The sequence below is a fragment of the Trichoderma citrinoviride genome (genome assembly GCF_003025115.1).
Source record: "Trichoderma citrinoviride strain TUCIM 6016 unplaced genomic scaffold BBK36scaffold_3, whole genome shotgun sequence".
NCBI lineage: Eukaryota > Fungi > Ascomycota > Sordariomycetes > Hypocreales > Hypocreaceae > Trichoderma > Trichoderma citrinoviride.
In genome coordinates, this window is record NW_020194711.1 from 215,804 (window position 1) to 231,759 (window position 15,956).

The following is a 15,956-nucleotide window of genomic DNA, read 5'->3' on the forward strand; positions in this document are numbered from 1 at the left end:
ACGGACAGCGATGACACAACCGCCGCCAATGGCGTTTCACCGCAGATCCAGATGAGGCCTGCGAACGGCGTGATCGCGACATTGGCTGGCGGACAGTGACATGCTGGAAAACGCGGGGTTCGTCCCTCCGGACCCCTCCTCTAATGGCTGTTTGGCTGCTCTCCTCCTCTTCGCTTGGCGGTTGATACGGGCATTTATATGGTTTGCTGTTTCCTCTTTTTCTTCCTTGTTCTTTCTCTTCCCTCTTCCTTCTCTGTGTCCTTCTTTCCCTCGAGTTCATTGTTAGCGGATCTCGACAAGCTCAGCCAAACTTGGGCTCGCACTTACATCAACCACTACCAGATACCCCATTGACTGCAACCCTTTTCTTCGTCTTCAGTCAATCCACAACAACCACATTAAAAAAAAAGCAAAGATGGGCGAATCCAAGTGCCCCGTCAACCACATCAACGCCGCAGGCCACGGAACCAGGAACAAGGACTGGTGGCCTGAGGACCTCAAGCTCAACATCCTCCGCCAGCACACAGACGTCACCAACCCGCTCGGAGCCGACTTTGACTACCCGGCTGCCTTCAAGACGCTCGACTACGATGCCGTCAAGAAGGACCTTACGGCCCTGATGACCGATTCCAAGGATTGGTGGCCCGCCGACTTTGGCCACTATGGAGGTCTCTTTATCCGCATGGCATGGCACAGCGCTGGCACGTATCGTGTCACTGACGGCCGTGGCGGTGGTGGCCACGTAAGACTGAAATCAACAAACCGTGACTCATGATGGCAGCATCACTAACTCATCTCTCAAACAGGGCCAACAACGATTCGCACCCCTCAACAGCTGGCCCGACAATGTGAGCTTGGACAAGGCTCGCCGCCTGCTGTGGCCCATCAAGCAAAAGTACGGCAGCAAGCTCTCGTGGGCTGATCTCCTCATCCTGACTGGCAACGTGGCGCTCGAGTCCATGGGCTTCAAGACGCTCGGATTCGCTGGTGGCCGTCCAGACACCTGGGAGGCTGATGAGTCTGCCTACTGGGGTGGCGAGACTACGTGGCTGGGCAACGATGTCCGATATGCCCACGGCTTCGAGGGCACCAAGCCTGGATCTCACGGTGTCATTGATGCCGACGAGAAGAGGCACACTGATATACACTCCCGCGAGTTGGAGACTCCCTTGGCTGCGGTATGTCTTGTCTTTCTCGACTGGTGTTCAGCTACGATGAGCATTGCACTGACTCTGATTCTCATGACAGGCGCACATGGGTCTGATCTATGTCAACCCCGAGGGTCCTGATGCCAGCGGTGACCCTGTTGCTGCTGCTCGTGATATCCGCGTCACCTTTGGCCGCATGGCCATGAATGACGAAGAGACCGTCGCTCTGATTGCTGGTGGACACACCTTTGGCAAGACTCACGGCGCTGGTCCCTCAAGCCACGTCGGTCCCGAGCCTGCTGCTGCTCCTCTCGAGCACCAGGGCCTCGGCTGGGCCAACAGCTACGGCTCTGGAAAGGGCCCTGACACCATCACCAGCGGCCTGGAGGTGACCTGGACCAAGACCCCGACCAAGTGGAGCAACCAGTACCTGGAGTATCTCTTCAAGTACGACTGGGAGCTCACCACCAGCCCTGCCGGAGCCAAGCAGTATGTGGCTAAGAACGCCGAGCCCATCATTCCTCACGCCTATGATCCCAACAAGAAGCTGCCGCCCACCATGCTGACCACGGATCTGGCGCTGCGCTTTGACCCTGAGTACGAAAAGATCGCCCGTCGCTTCCTGGAGCATCCCGACCAGTTTGCCGATGCTTTTGCAAAGGCCTGGTTCAAGCTGACGCACCGTGACATGGGACCCCTGAGCCGATACATTGGCCCTGAAGTCCCCAAGGAGCAGTTCCCCTGGCAGGACCCCGTCCCTCCCGTTGACTTTGCTTTGATCAACGAGGGCGACATTGCTGCTCTCAAGAAGGAGATTCTCAACTCTGGCGTGGCTCCTAACAAGCTCATCTCGACCGCTTGGGCTTCTGCCTCGACGTTCCGTGGCAGCGACAAGCGAGGCGGAGCCAATGGTGCCCGCATCCGTCTGGCGCCCCAGAAGGACTGGGAGGTGAACAACCCCCCTCAGCTGGCCGAGGTCCTGCAGGCACTCGAGAAGATCCAGAAGAACTTCAACAGCTCCCAGAGCGGCGGCAAGAAGGTGTCTCTGGCTGACCTCATCGTCCTGGCCGGAGCGGCAGCCATCGAGAAGGCGGCAAAGGATGCCGGACACGACATCACCGTTCCCTTCATCCCTGGCCGCAACGATGCCACCCAGGAGCAGACGGACGTCCAGTCTATCGACCACCTCAAGCCCGTCGCCGATGGCTTCCGCAACTACGGCAAGTCGACACCCAGAGTCAAGCTGGAGCACTTCTTGGTCGACAAGGCCCAGCTCCTTACCCTCAGCGTGCCAGAATTGACCGTCCTCATCGGCGGTCTGCGTGTTCTCGGCACCAACTATGACGGATCGTCTCACGGTGTCTTCACTAACCGTCCTGGCGCGCTGACCAACGACTTCTTCGTCAACCTCTTGGACTTGGACACCGCCTGGAAGGCCAACCCCTCTGACATTGACCTCTTTGAGGGAACCGACCGCAAGACGGGTGCCAAGAAGTGGACTGGCACTCGCGTCGACCTCGTCTTTGGCTCTCACCCCGAGCTCCGCGCCGTTGCCGAGGTCTACGGCAGCTCCGATGCCAGCCAGAAATTTGTCAAGGACTTTGTGGCTGCTTGGACAAAGGTTACCAACCTGGATCGCTTCGACCTGCCGAGAGACTCTCCCTTTAGGCCTCGCTTGTAATTGGGGCTTGCGCATCTACGCCGCTCAGTGTTTTGGCAGCATTTGAACCGATGTAAATGTGGTTGTATGCACTTCAAAGCAAAGCATCGAGTTATGTAGATAATAAAAAAGTAAAACTGTAAATGCGTATCCCTTTGATGTGATTGATTCAGCTGCTTGATGAAACTTATCGTTTGATCATACCTTAACCTCATATGAAGATACAAGTGACAACTAGTTCCGATGTCAGAACAAGGGTGATGTCAGGAGCATTTGTCAAAATCCCACCAATGAAGCAACACGCAATTCTGTTATTTTTGAATGCCCATCCGCTCAACGACCCTGGACCCTTGATCTCTCGGAATGGCCGCATAATCAGATCGAGCTTCCTCCATATTCACATGTCCGAAGCCACGGCCTAACCGCAACTAGTAGATCAGAATAGTAGTAGCTGTCGCTGTCTTCCTACGCCCAGGTCCAGATCTCAAGCTAACAACAAGACTCTTCGATTCGCTCAAAAGCGGATCCGTCTATAATTGGCCACGTCCATCCGCGGAAGCTTGTCAAACGTCAAGCACGCAACAAGAAGGTGGAGGTTTCCTAATTAGTTAGTTGTATCCGGGATCCATGACTCAATGACGTGCTGTCTATGATGCTAATAGCTGAACAGCCGATTTAATAACACATGTGAATCCCCGAAAGATGTCTATTACGTTCTTGTGTTCGACGAGGAGCACTTTATACATCTTGCATCTTCCACGCTTCCGTGTTCTTGCAACACCTTCACATTGCGATTAGAACTGCCATAGCCTACAGAATCCAGATCAACCATGGCGACAACAATGCAAGCATGGCAACTCGCCGCTCCAGGCACCATCGAAGAGACGCTCAAACTCATCGATAATGCAGCTAAGCCAGCGCTGCCCCTCCACAAGGGCCAGATCCTCGTCGAGGTCGTCAGCGCGGGCCTCAATCCCGCGGACTACAAGACGGTCGAGATGGGCTTCTTCTCCAGGGCCATCCTGTCCTTTCCCAAGACGCCCGGCATGGACCTCAGCGGCCGCGTCGTCGCGACGGCAGATGACGTCGAGGATGTCAAGGCCGGAGACGTCGTGCTGGTCCGCCTGGATCCTACAAAGGCGCCTGGCGCGCTGTCTCAGTATGTCGTCGCCGAGCGCGACGGGTATGCCGTCTTGCCGGCGGATTTCGATCTGGATGTCGCTGCGGGCGCGCCGACGACTGCGATGACGGCATATCAGACGATCAAGCCATATGTCGAGAAAGGCTCCAAGATCTTTATCAATGGCGGATCGGGAGGCGTGGGGACGTTTGGCATTCAGATTGGAAAGGCTCTCGGATGTCACGTCGCCGTCTCCTGCTCCACGAAGAAAAAGGAGCTCTGCGAGAAACTGGGGGCCGATGAGATCTTCGACTACAAGGCCGGCGACTTGGTTACGCAGCTCAAGCAGAGCGGTCAAGTCTTTGACCTCATCGTCGACAACGTCGGCTCGTCCCTCCCAGGTCTCTACCAGCAGTCGAAACATTATCTCAAGTCGGGCGGAGCCTACGTGCTAGTGGGCGGTTCAGCATCTCTGAGCAGTATCAAAGGCGTTACCATGGCGAAATTCGTCCCTTCGTTCTTGGGTGGAGGGAGGAACAAGCTCGTCACGTACATGACGTCGAATAACCACGATGATCTGGCGCAGATTGCACAGTGGCTTGGCGAAGGGGCGATTAAGACGATTATTGATGCGACGTTTGAGTTTGACGAGGCTGCGCAGGCTTATGCGCATCTGAAGAAGGGGTCGAGTGGTGGCAAGGTCATTGTTCACGTCTCGAAGAAGACCTGAAGTTTGGTCTGGTAAAGACACATTCTTTTCCTGCTCAGTGTAAACCCTCTTCGCCAGCAATGTTGTCACTTAAGCGAGTTGTCCATAGTTTCCTTTAATTTTGACTTCGTTTGTCTTCGTCAAATAACGAACACCATTGGTATGAGGCTCTGCATATACGCCTTAATGTTGTAATCCAATCACAACACGGTGTACTGTCACTATTGCTCACGATTATAGTGCTGATGTGATATGTGAATCTTGGATTTATATTCATAACGATCTCTTAACTAGTCTGCTCCCACTTCTCGTCCAAGTCGTCCTAGCAACCGTCCTCGCCCTTAACTGCGACCTCGCCCTCAAGGCTCGCAAATGTACGAGTAGCACACCAAGATGTTGCTCAAGCTGCACGCCGCGCTGAACTCATTGCAGTCCGTAACGCTGTTATCCCCATTGTAGCACGTGCCCTGGACGCTGCCGTCTCCGCCCGCAATGTAAAACAGCCAGGTGCCATCGCTCTGGAGGTAAAAGTTGAGGTTGCCGGTGCCGCACATGCCGTCGAGCTCAAAGTAGTTGGAGCCGGTGGACGAGAGGCCGTAGACGGGCGTCTCGCCGGCGATGACGTGGCCGGTGCGGTCGCCGTTGAGCATGCAGTCGCAGTTGTAGTAGTTGGACGGGCAGGCGACGGCGTAGGACTCGAGGCTGCCGCCGAAGCCGGGGGCGATGGAGCAGGGGCCCGTCAGGATGTGGAAGTCGGCGGCGACGACGCTGGCGAGGCTAAGCGCTGCGAGGACTTGGGGGATGGAGAACTTCATGGCTGGATATAGGATGGCTGGGATACTTGGTGTATCAAGATAGGAGTGAGATGATAGACTGGTGAAGAGCTGTCGTTGTCTTGTCTGTGTCTGCTTCTCGTCATGACTTCAGACGGCGAAGACCTCCTTCTATATATACATGATAGTACTAACTGCTGATGGAGATATACTCGGGCAACGATTCTCGGGCAACGATCGTCGTCAGGACTTAAGCCTCTAAGTCGCTTCTACCCATCAAGATCCACTTGATGCATGGAGAAGCTGTGGGAGGCATTGTTAGTTCCCGTAGGTTACTCTGTTTCACCTTCCCCTTATGGGATCATCTATCCCAGACGCTGTGGTCAGACGGACCGTCGGCACAGTTCGACTCTTGTCGTTCATCACGATACTACATATCCCAAAGCCCAAGGTTGTTGCCCAGCAATACTCCACCCAGTCGGCGTAAAAAGTTGTCAACTCCCAGGCCAGGGGGGTACGTCAGAGATATGGCCGTTGCCCAGTTTCCTATGCCTCGCTTGGCGTACCGGCAGGCATCGTATAGTCCTAAGATCTCACCACGGCCCCGTGCCAAGATGTTGATCGTCTGAGAGTTGAGAAAATGCATCCTGCAGGGCGTGCTGAACTAGGACTCCAGCTATACAGCCAATATTAACGGAATAGGCATTCTTCGGAGGCCATTGCATCATACGGTAGCATGGACCTGCCTATCTAGGGCATAGCAGCTCGACTCGATCCACGCGTATCGGAGAAGCGTTCTGGAAACTGTTTGTAGATGGAGAAGCATCAATACTACCAGTAAGCAGTCACGATGTACGGGGAGTATCGGGTGGTATGATGGCAAGTTTCATCTCTATCCGTTGGGTATTCCCGACGGAAATGGCACGCAAAAGAACAAGAGCCAGCAGGTACAGCATTTCTCTGATGGAACTAACACCGCACAGAGAAAAGGAGACGGAATCGAGAAGCGGTTCGGAATTGAGTCATGGAAGCTTACGGTTGAATGCGCTACTGCAAGGATCTTCCCCAGGAACGCGCCGGTTCAGCCTCTATCACCCGGATTAGCAAAGCTACTACCACCGGTTAGAGCTGTGATCAGCCTGCTCGAACATTGGCTGACCGCAAACCGTTTCTTTGATCGCCAGTCCTTATGCTTATATTAGACGTCCAACAAGAGACGTCCAACAGGTTGGTGCGGAGCGACCTTTCCGAGGCCGTGTTAACCGAGTCATAAGCTGGGCTGTGGCGGAGACGAGCAGGATGAAGAGGAAGTTGATTTGTGGATTAATGAATTCTTTGGTCCATTACGCGGATTGTAGTGACGGAAACGTGTCGCGGCAAGCGATGCTATGGGGCTCCCCATGGGGTATTGCTATGTAAGTGCTTACTGAATGTCCTGCGTGAACCTGGATTGAGGCATTGGTCAAGTGGGCTTGCTATAGAGTCCTAGAGTTGAATACGTACAGGAGATACACAACCTGTGAACAAAAAATTAAGGATACTATCGCTCCAAAGTATTTCGGACTCATGAAGGTTTCATAGCTAATGTTTTACTTGTAGATTGAGAACTTTGTGTACCGAATGCCCTCAAAGACATGAAACACAAAGGCACTCTCATTACATCTTGATGTGATCATGGAGGCTTCACGAACCCACCGGAGACATAACATAGATAACACCCCCTCTCGCCAAGCAGCCGAAAGTGGTGAGATACGTCAACACGCTTGAGACGCCCTCTGGCAAATATCGATATGGAATCATCAAAAACATCCCGAAACTTCACCGGCTCGGACAGACAAAGACCCGAATCAACTCGATAGATTGCCTATGGGTATATAAGACGCTTCAATACCATCGACTTTTCCGGCATTGCCAAACACGCATCCCGCTTCAAAGGTGCTTGGCAAAGAAGTCGGCAGCCTGCTTGTAGCCGCGCCCAAACTCCTTGACGTTGTCCTCGTTCTTCAGGTCCGCCCTGGCGCCCATCCAGCCGTGGTGCATGGTCTCGTAGGTCGTCACCTCCGCCCGGTCGCCCAGGACCTCCTTGTACAGGGCAACCTTGTCGGCGGGCTCGTCCTTGGAAGCGAGCAGGATGTGAGGCGCCGTCTGGGCCTTGGCATCGGCTTCATCCAGGAGACTGCCCACACACACAAAAACATTGGTCAGCAAAACACACACACAGACACACTCATGAAAAGAGAATGATGACCACACTCACCCAGGATGAGCCGTTCCGCTGGCGCTGAACCTCCGTCCAACGCCCTCGTTGCCCTCACCACACGCCATCACCGCCAGCTTGCCTCCCCAGCACAGCCCAAAGAGCCCCCAGTGGCCCTCGGCGGCCGGGTACTTGTCGGCCAGGGCCTTGCGGAAGACGAGCAGCTTCTCGAGGTTGGTCTGCAGGTTGGCCGGGCCGCCGAGGAAGGCCTGGATCTTCTTGCCCTTCTCCTCCGTGTCCGGGGGCACGGCGTCGTAGTCCAGGCCCGGCCCGTCGAAGAGGTCCGGGATGAGGACGAGGAAGCCGGTGTGGGCGGCGAGGCGGTCCGCGCCCTGGATGGTCTGGGGCCACATGCCGAAGATGTCGTAGACGTCGATGATGCCCTTGGTGGCGGTTTCGTCGCCCACGATGTCTGTGTTTTGCAACGAAACTCATATCAGATCTCCTGTTCCTTTTGCCTTTTTGCGTCTCTTTTTTCTTTTTTCTTTCTCTTCTCACTTGAGAGAGTTATGATGTGAAAGATGGGCTCATCTTACAAGTGTTGATGCCGGCAATCTTTTCGTATTTGCCCTTGGGGGTGTAGTCAGCCGTGACCGGCGCCACCTTGCAGCATGCCTCGCTAGCCATGGTGTCTATATGTGATACTATGCGCAAAGACTGAGGAGGAACAGAGAAGGTATCAAGGAGTTGATGCTGTGAAGATCGATGGGTTGCTGACCGACATGGTGAGCTTCATCGTCCCTATCTATATATGTTTTGCTTTGCTCCTCGATTTTGCCTCGAGTGGGTCTTGCGCGGGCAATTTTGCACTCCGTTTGTTTGCATGGCAAGCGGAATCACATCTGTTGCTCCATATCGTGCCTCGAGTCGTGTGCCGGCGTCGGTGCCGATCCGGCGAGCCGATAAACTGCAGCGACGACGAATGAGTGCGCCTGAGAATAATGTCCGAGAGAGGCTCTAAATTTCAGGAAGGGAGACAACACACAGAGAGTCAGATGCGGAGGTTCAATGTAACCTCCTTGACTTTCTGTCTGCCGAATCGGTTCGAGATGCTGACCAGTCTGGTGTTTTGCTTGGCACAAGGAGTTTTTGGGCGCTGGAAACGGACTTTTGCCTCCCGTCTTACTACGATAGAGTCTACCTATTCTCCGTACAATAGCACTAAAAAAGAATTGTAGATTTCCTTCTTCTTATTCTGTGGCGGGGTCGTTTCAATTCCATGGATTTGGTTCACCCCGCTTTTAGCGCAGTGAAGACTTGAGATTCAATGCAGGTCTTTTGTGTTCGAGTAAGAAGAGACAAGTCATGCAGAGCATCTCACAACGTCACACGAGATAACCGCCGCTGCATCTCAGATCGCCCATGAGACGTTAAAAGGCACGAGTCGTTAAATCCGCGTTAACTCCGGCCATGGCTCAGCTTAAACGGCTCTGTTGTCGCCAGACGGAACTGCTAGACGGATTCCATCTCGATTAGGCTTAGAATCTTCGTTCTTAGGAACGAGCTCGCGTTCTCGGAGAGTCTGAGACTGCGACGTTGTTCTTGTTCCTTTATATCTGCACTTATTTTCCATGTTTCTACTGTAACACATCATTATGCCGCATGATCTTGTGTGTAAGATGCTGCTGCTGGGTTCTCTGCATCGATTCACCCATATACCTACAGTAGTACCCCGTACTTGTATGGAGGATAGAGTATTCTATAGCCATCATCATATCGTCACCTCCCTTACGTCATGTAAATCACTTGTAGGTTCCAGGTTGTCAACGACTTGGGGGCTCTTGTGTATGCCATCTGTATATTCCGACAATTCGTGATCAATCCCCTATGAAGTTCGACGTACCTTATTCACGAATCTGTAAGACCGCTTCAACCTTCCTCCATTACAGATACTATTGCCTCCCTTACAGACACTGTCTCCCGCATCGCATATACTCTACATACAACATGGCAGACCAAAGCTGGAAATCGGAGCCGCCATACAAGAAACCCGACGAGTCCTTCAACAAGACGCTCCAAGGCTCGTGCCACTGCGGCCGAGTCAAGTACTGGCTCAGCAAAGACAAGCCTCTCGCCTCCAAGTACTGCCACTGCGATGGCTGCAAAGTCCTCCATGGTAAGCTTCCCTTTACTACAGGCCCCCCTTTAGCTTGACCATGGCCTTTCTAACATCAAAGTGTTCTAGGCGCCCCCTTCCAATGGGCAGCAATCTTCAAAAAGCAAGACATGGCATTCGAAAGCGGCGCCGAAAGCCTACGCTTTTACAACTCTGGTTCTCAGTCGCAGGAGCGTGAACTACCCTGCAAAGTAAGCTGCTCTTATTGCGGCACTCTCATCATGGACGAGGGACGGAACATGGTCCTGCTGTTCCCGACGCTTCTGTCTTTCCAGAACGAAGCCCAGCGGAAGAATTTCGATGTGCAGTATGTGGGCTTCCCGGAGTTATCGGTGCTGAACCTTGTGACTGACATTGTGTGGCAGGTGTCATCTCTTCTATCCACAGAGGGTCGTCGATTTGCCGGATGGAAAGCCGAAGTGGTCAGGGCTGGATGAGAAGAGCGAGCTGCTAGACGAAGCTTGACTCTACTGAATCGAGTAGAACTTAAACTTCTTGCCGCTTCTCGCCGTCCTTGTGCAGCGCCAATTGATCGCATTCACCGTGACCTCGTTGTCGACACAAGAACTGCCAAGACCGTTTCCCTCCCCCGTAACTCAACCACCAAATGGTAAAAAACTTGGCGCTTCGGGCCCTTTTGATTTGCTTGTTTCAACGTTTCTTCTAATCCCCCGTTTCTCATGTGTGAAAGATATGTACACGTCGTTCGCATCGCCCCCCCTTCTTCCCGCCCTCAGTTGCTCCGCGCACCCGCTTTTGACTCCCGCAGCTCGTTCATCTTGGCGACTCGCTTCTTGAACTCGACGTACTGGCATTTCTCGTAGCTGTGTCGCTCGTCCTAGAAGCCAACCATCCCCCATCACCGCGTTAGCAAAACGAATTCTCTCTGTTCCAACTCCCTATGCAAATCTCCTCTTTCTCTCTCTCTCTCTCCCCCCTCCTCTTTCCACGCCACACAGCTCCTCCTCAGCCTTCAACAACAACACCCCGCCCACGTAAAACGTACCGTGCACTTCCACGGAGCATACCACGTCTCTCTCCGGCACTTGTTGAGCGGAATCAAGAGGTGGGCGCAGCTGTCTCTGTATGCGAGCGGGAGCCGGGCATCGCGCATCTCCTCGCGGGTCGCCTCTGCAGTTTGTCATTCCCCAAAAGTCAGCAAATGCGCGCATCATCACAGAATCAGCGGGGTTATCAGCAACTTACGCCGCGCCTCGGTAGCTGCGTCGGAAGCCATGTTTGCGAGTTCAATTGGCCTGCGAAGCGGGATGTCGTGGGAGTTGAATGCCCGCAAAAGGTTCCTTTGATGCTTCTCGGGTCAAGGTCGGCTCGTTGGGGGTTGCTGGGTTGTGGCCCGAAAAGTCAGGCAGCGGGTTTAGCTGCGAAGGTACATCGGTTCAGGTACCTCTTGTCCGCCTCAGCCATCAACCTCGGATTAGACCACAACCACAAGGTGTAAGGTTGGTTGATGATCAAGTCTTACAGCGACATGTAAAGACAGCAAATGCCTCCCAATAGAGTCTCCTGATCTTGTCCCAAATGTCATCGCATGTCATCATAAACCCCGGCTGCATCAATCTTTGCCTTCCACGTCAGACTGTTTATCCATCTCGGCGTCCAATAGACACGCTGCTGCACTACAAGCATCGTCTCGCTCAAGCAATCAACAGGCTGTCAAAGAGTGAACCACCGCCAACATCAACCAACAGCATAAGTGAAGAAAACAGTTTCAGAAACTTCACAACTTCACTCCGTCCCGTCCAATCCCAACCCGCGACCCGCGACACTTTCAAACGCGCATCTTCGCGTTCATTCGCGCACCAAATGATTGGCTCTCGTCCTCCCACTTCGTTGCACCGTGAATCTCATTACGGCCCAAAGCCTCACTCTGTTCACGATGCAAGAAAATCCACCAGCAAAGATCTGACTCCAAAGCCCACACCGAAAATTGCAAAATGCGTCATCCATCTGCTTACCGACTTCATGCAAGATCAGGTGCTTTCGTGACGCGGCTGCGCGCACTTGGCGGCCAGTCGATGGCTCGTCGTCTGTGAGACGAGTCGTGTTTTGTCGTGCCATCGTGCATTTTCGCTCAGGCAGGCCGTTGGGCTGAGATGAAAGAAGAAAATATCCAGCGTGCTCCACGCAAAGATGACTGCGTACGCGTAAGTTCTATATAAGTCGGCAAGGCCGGTAGCTTCTCAGAGATGGCGATTCTGCCTTGTTATCATCTCTTGCCTCTGTACATCCATCTTTCATTTCGTCTTAGAATTCTGCTCAACCTTGTCGCTTGTTCCCTTCATTTTGCCATCGACAGTTTGTCCACCACACGGGTATAATACACATACTACAACCACCTACCTATTCTCTCTTTATATCAGCGTCAACCATCTTGCTTCAGCATTCTCAATCGTCATAGCGAACTTCTCTCATTTCAGCAAGCATACTCGCCTTCGACTTCTTCGACTTCTACACATAATCATCATTCGTAATCTTCACAATGACCTCTCACCACGACATCATCGCCTGGCTCGTCCCTACAGCCCTCCACTCCTGGGCCGACAAAGCAACCCAGCTCCCCGAAAACGCCTCCCGCATCATCTCCTACACGCCCTCATACGCCCATCTCTGCTCCCGTCTCTCGAACCTCACGCACAACATTCCGGGGAGAGCCATCCAGCTCAGCTTCTCACAGCCCCCCAAACGCCCCGGCAGCTTCATCATCGGCACCGATCCCCGAACCTGCGACATCGTCCTGCCCCGCGTCGAGGGCATATCGAAGCAGCACTGCGCCCTCACCTTTGACGCGCATTCCAGACTCGTCCTCAGCGACTTTTCAGAAAGGGGAACCCAGGTGTGGTACGACTGGGAGAGCAACGGCGACAGGACGGACTACTCGTGGCTTCTCAGCAGCGCGTGTTCAAGCGAGTTCCCGAGCATGGTGCAGCGCATCACCGTTGATATCCAAGGGGTCAGGTTTCAGGTCGTCGTCAACGATCATTCTGCAGACTGGGACGCCTTTAGGGAGCGGGTCGATAGGTTCTGCGAGCAACCGTGCTGGGAGGATGAATCTTCCTGGGTTGATGCATCAACAGTGCTGTCGTCGACTGTGACTCCCTTTCAACCCGTCGTTGTCAGGGACACAACGCGCGAGCCTTATGGAGAGGTATATCTCTGGAATCTGGCACGGCCATGGGAGCCGATGGTGAAGGCATCAGCATGATATTGCATAGTGCAGCGGCACTGACACCAGTCATACCACGAGCTGGCAATTTGTTCAGAGTACCCCACAACAAGTTCTATAGAGACCATAGCATAGCTCACTACACAGCCCTGGATTGTATGTGCCTCAGACTGCAACTGCCCAGACTGGCCATGCGTGGCAATGCATAATCTTCTGATTCAATTCCCAAATGTACAAACGCTCAGAAATAATGTGACAAGCCCTCCATCCAAAGAGGGTATCATAAACTCCAAAAGCAAAGCCCACCCCGATGCATGGTTTGCCTCTGCCGTTGCCCGACGTCTTCATATCCAGTGACGCTCAACCTTCCGCCCCCTCTGACGCGCCCTAAGCCTCAGCAGCTGGTGTCTCGGCGGGCTGCTGCTCCTCTTCATCCATGAACCGCGTCATGGCAAATTCTGGCGCTCTCCTTCGTTGGATGCCGCGTCCCTTGGTGCCCTTTCTAAGAGCTGCCGTGGCAGCCTCTTCCCGGACGAGCGCCTTTTCCGCCTCCTTGTCCAGCATGGTTCCCTCCAGGCTGAGGTAGCTCGTCTCGCCGCTGACGCCGACATCAAAGTTGCGGATGCGGAAACGAATCTTGCCCTTAACCTTGTTCCCGTTTGCGTCAACCCAGAAGCCCGTGCTGTGAATCTGGCGCACCACACCCTGGTCGTCTGCGGTAATCACCGATGCCGTCTCCTCCATGCCATGCGCCTCGGGGTCATCGTTAGAGACCCATTTCCAGGAAGATGGCAGACGTCGAGCCTCGATAGATGCGTTGAACTGGCCGAAGCAGACGACGCCGATGTGGCCCTCGGTCTGGAGGTTGATGGTGCCCTCCATCCACGCGCCGCGACTAGGCACAAACAGCTCAACTTCAGCAGTGATCCAGCCGAAGCCAACTGCGTACTCGTTGATTGACTTGACGACTGTCTGGTCGTCGTCCGAAGTCGCCGCACCTTTTCGCCCCGGGTTCTCGCCCAGCGCGACGTTTTTGTATTTTAAGAGCACACCCCGCAGGGACGGGACGTATTTGTTCTTGAGATGTTGTAGGTGTTGGTACTCGGCGTTTGTTACGGGCTGCGACCAACCAATGGGGTATATGGGCTCGTAGAGAGAGACGGTCTGGCTGTAGAATGGATACTGAGGTCGGGCAGGAATATCGGAGGGTTGGTAGACTTCAGGTGCTGTCTGCGGCGTTGGCTTCTGGTCGGGTTGATCGGTCTCCGCGGCATCGGCGGCATCGCCAGCTGCAGGAGTTTCGTTGGCTTCCGCATCCTCGTCGGCGTGCTTCTTGGACTTCTTCTTCTTCTTCTTCTCTGGACTGCCGTCCTCGGCGTCGCGCTCCTCTTCTTTGTGCTTCTTCTTGTGCTCCTTCTTCTCCTTCTTCTCCTTCTTCTTGTGCGCTACCTCGGCATCGTCATTGTCGATGCTGACTTGCGGTTGCGAAGCCCCGGCCTCTTCCTCCTCTCTGTTTTCATCGACGGATTCGCTCTTGGACTTCTTGTGCTTGCGGCTCCTGTCGGGGAGCGCCTCCTCGTCTCGCTCGCGCTTCTTTTCCGACTTTGACGACTTGTCCTTCTTCTCCTTCTTGTGCTTCTTTTCTGATTTTGAAAGCGCCGGCTCGGGCGACGCAATTGAGGTGGACATTGTGTCGCAATTCCGCGCAGCCGATTTGCTTCGCGGTGGGCTTGAGTGAAGCTTCAAATGCTCCAATTGCCGGGGAAATTTTTTTTGCAGACGATAGCTCGTCGGGTGGCTTATCTTATCGATTATCGTACGTCTGGTGGGGCACCTGCATTTATGTACTGATCTGATCTGTGCCTCGAAGAAGTCTGAAGATCGTGAACATGACAACTTTTCTCCTCAGTTTCATTTTCTCATTTTTATCTAAACTGATCAACTTATAGTAAATCCTGATCTATCAATCTATATTACAATTTTAGTTTACCTATGCAGCATGTGCCCGTCTTTGTTCACCGACCGCTAGCTAGTACTTCATCCCGGCTCTCGTAGCCATGGGTCACCGTTTTCTCGCCGATTTGACAACAGCTACCAGTAACCAGCAATTCAGAAGCTCACGCAATTCATCCGGGCTCCAGTGTTCCAGTGATGCAAAGACCGTGTTTATCATATATGCTTATCTATTTAGTGGCATAGTATAACATCATCTATATTGAGAAGCCTTCACTTCAAACTGAGAAGCAATTTCATGGCATTCTCGCCGACCTGACTGGAGTGTATCATGCCTGGGCATCCAGTTCAAGAAATCTTTCACACTCGAAAACAAAGTCAGGTATATCAAGCTCATGCGCATCAAAGGTTGTATCAGCCTCAGACATCATTTAACCAGGCTGCTAGAGCACGAATTGGTCGGAAATCGCTCGGACCACTCAGTCTGCCCGGCGGCCAACGAAGCAGGCGAACCCACCTTGAAAACAACCCTATTATACGTCCTTGTACGTAACAAAAGGACCTCTCTGGACAAAAAATTGAGAATTGACGCATCGTCGAATGTCACTGGAGGGACCGGTGGAAGCTCCGAGACCCTCTCCACGTCCCATTCTCGAGTCATTCAGACAGAAGAATAGCCCGTACACTAAGCCGTAGCTTATACGACCCGACAGCCCTGAACCCTGTGCTGTCCCATCGAAGAAGCAGCTTCGCCGACGGATTATCCGTGAAAGGCAACATGATGACAGTCAACAAAGCATTGATCCCAGTGCCTCTCCTCCCACCTCTGCAGGACAGGAACAAGAGACCAAAGAGACAAGAACGACATCTCATTGAAACCCATCAATACTCCATGATGGGCGTTACACGAATCCGTTCGGCTCTCCCACACTCGCTGGAAAATTTCTACCGTCGAGTCAGCGCTTGTCATGCATGTCCCTTGTCGGATCGCCTTGGCATCATCGACAAAGAACCAACTCTCAGGCCCCGTCCAGGT

General features: G+C 53.4%; 8 protein-coding genes across 8 annotated transcripts; 4 read left to right on the plus strand and 4 right to left on the minus strand.

Annotated features, from left to right (window-relative positions):
- Positions 1 to 415: 415 nt before the first annotated feature.
- Positions 416 to 2,829, plus strand: BBK36DRAFT_1190893 (bifunctional catalase/peroxidase; the record flags this gene model as incomplete). Its single annotated transcript, XM_024896696.1, has 3 exons — positions 416 to 742; positions 807 to 1,178; positions 1,249 to 2,829. 3 exons carry the CDS (start codon positions 416 to 418, stop codon positions 2,827 to 2,829), a joined length of 2,280 nt encoding a protein of 759 aa, XP_024751787.1.
- An 821-nt stretch (positions 2,830 to 3,650) lies between these two features.
- On the plus strand, positions 3,651 to 4,658 carry BBK36DRAFT_1112090 (NAD(P)-binding protein; the record flags this gene model as incomplete). Its single annotated transcript, XM_024889774.1, has 1 exon — positions 3,651 to 4,658. One exon carries the CDS (start codon positions 3,651 to 3,653, stop codon positions 4,656 to 4,658), a length of 1,008 nt encoding a protein of 335 aa, XP_024751788.1.
- Positions 4,659 to 4,996: 338 nt separating this feature from the next.
- On the minus strand, positions 4,997 to 5,452 carry BBK36DRAFT_1138588 (hypothetical protein; the record flags this gene model as incomplete). Its single annotated transcript, XM_024893249.1, has 1 exon — positions 4,997 to 5,452. One exon carries the CDS (start codon positions 5,450 to 5,452, stop codon positions 4,997 to 4,999), a length of 456 nt encoding a protein of 151 aa, XP_024751789.1.
- Positions 5,453 to 7,339: 1,887 nt separating this feature from the next.
- Positions 7,340 to 8,302, minus strand: BBK36DRAFT_1134473 (hypothetical protein; the record flags this gene model as incomplete). The annotated part of the gene is made up of 3 exons (XM_024892323.1): positions 8,204 to 8,302; positions 7,668 to 8,079; positions 7,340 to 7,586 (listed from the first exon to the last, which is right to left on the minus strand). Exons 1-3 carry the CDS (start codon positions 8,292 to 8,294, stop codon positions 7,340 to 7,342), a joined length of 750 nt encoding a protein of 249 aa, XP_024751790.1. The 5' UTR covers positions 8,295 to 8,302.
- Positions 8,303 to 9,614: 1,312 nt separating this feature from the next.
- Positions 9,615 to 10,248, plus strand: BBK36DRAFT_1112576 (hypothetical protein; the record flags this gene model as incomplete). Its single annotated transcript, XM_024889818.1, has 3 exons — positions 9,615 to 9,783; positions 9,853 to 10,090; positions 10,149 to 10,248. 3 exons carry the CDS (start codon positions 9,615 to 9,617, stop codon positions 10,246 to 10,248), a joined length of 507 nt encoding a protein of 168 aa, XP_024751791.1.
- A 268-nt stretch (positions 10,249 to 10,516) lies between these two features.
- BBK36DRAFT_1112706 (hypothetical protein) lies at positions 10,517 to 11,020 on the minus strand (the record flags this gene model as incomplete). The annotated part of the gene is made up of 3 exons (XM_024889827.1): positions 10,517 to 10,621; positions 10,790 to 10,914; positions 10,990 to 11,020. The coding sequence occupies 3 exons, from the start codon at positions 11,018 to 11,020 to the stop codon at positions 10,517 to 10,519; spliced, it is 261 nt and encodes an 86-aa protein (XP_024751792.1).
- A 1,263-nt stretch (positions 11,021 to 12,283) lies between these two features.
- On the plus strand, positions 12,284 to 13,006 carry BBK36DRAFT_1112738 (hypothetical protein; the record flags this gene model as incomplete). Its single annotated transcript, XM_024889833.1, has 1 exon — positions 12,284 to 13,006. The coding sequence occupies one exon, from the start codon at positions 12,284 to 12,286 to the stop codon at positions 13,004 to 13,006; it is 723 nt and encodes a 240-aa protein (XP_024751793.1).
- Positions 13,007 to 13,277: 271 nt separating this feature from the next.
- Positions 13,278 to 14,672, minus strand: BBK36DRAFT_1134474 (hypothetical protein). The gene is given in 3 exon segments (XM_024892324.1): positions 13,278 to 13,310; positions 13,355 to 14,388; positions 14,401 to 14,672. The coding sequence occupies 2 exon segments, from the start codon at positions 14,654 to 14,656 to the stop codon at positions 13,355 to 13,357; spliced, it is 1,290 nt and encodes a 429-aa protein (XP_024751794.1). The 5' UTR covers positions 14,657 to 14,672; the 3' UTR covers positions 13,278 to 13,310.
- Positions 14,673 to 15,956: the final 1,284 nt, after the last annotated feature.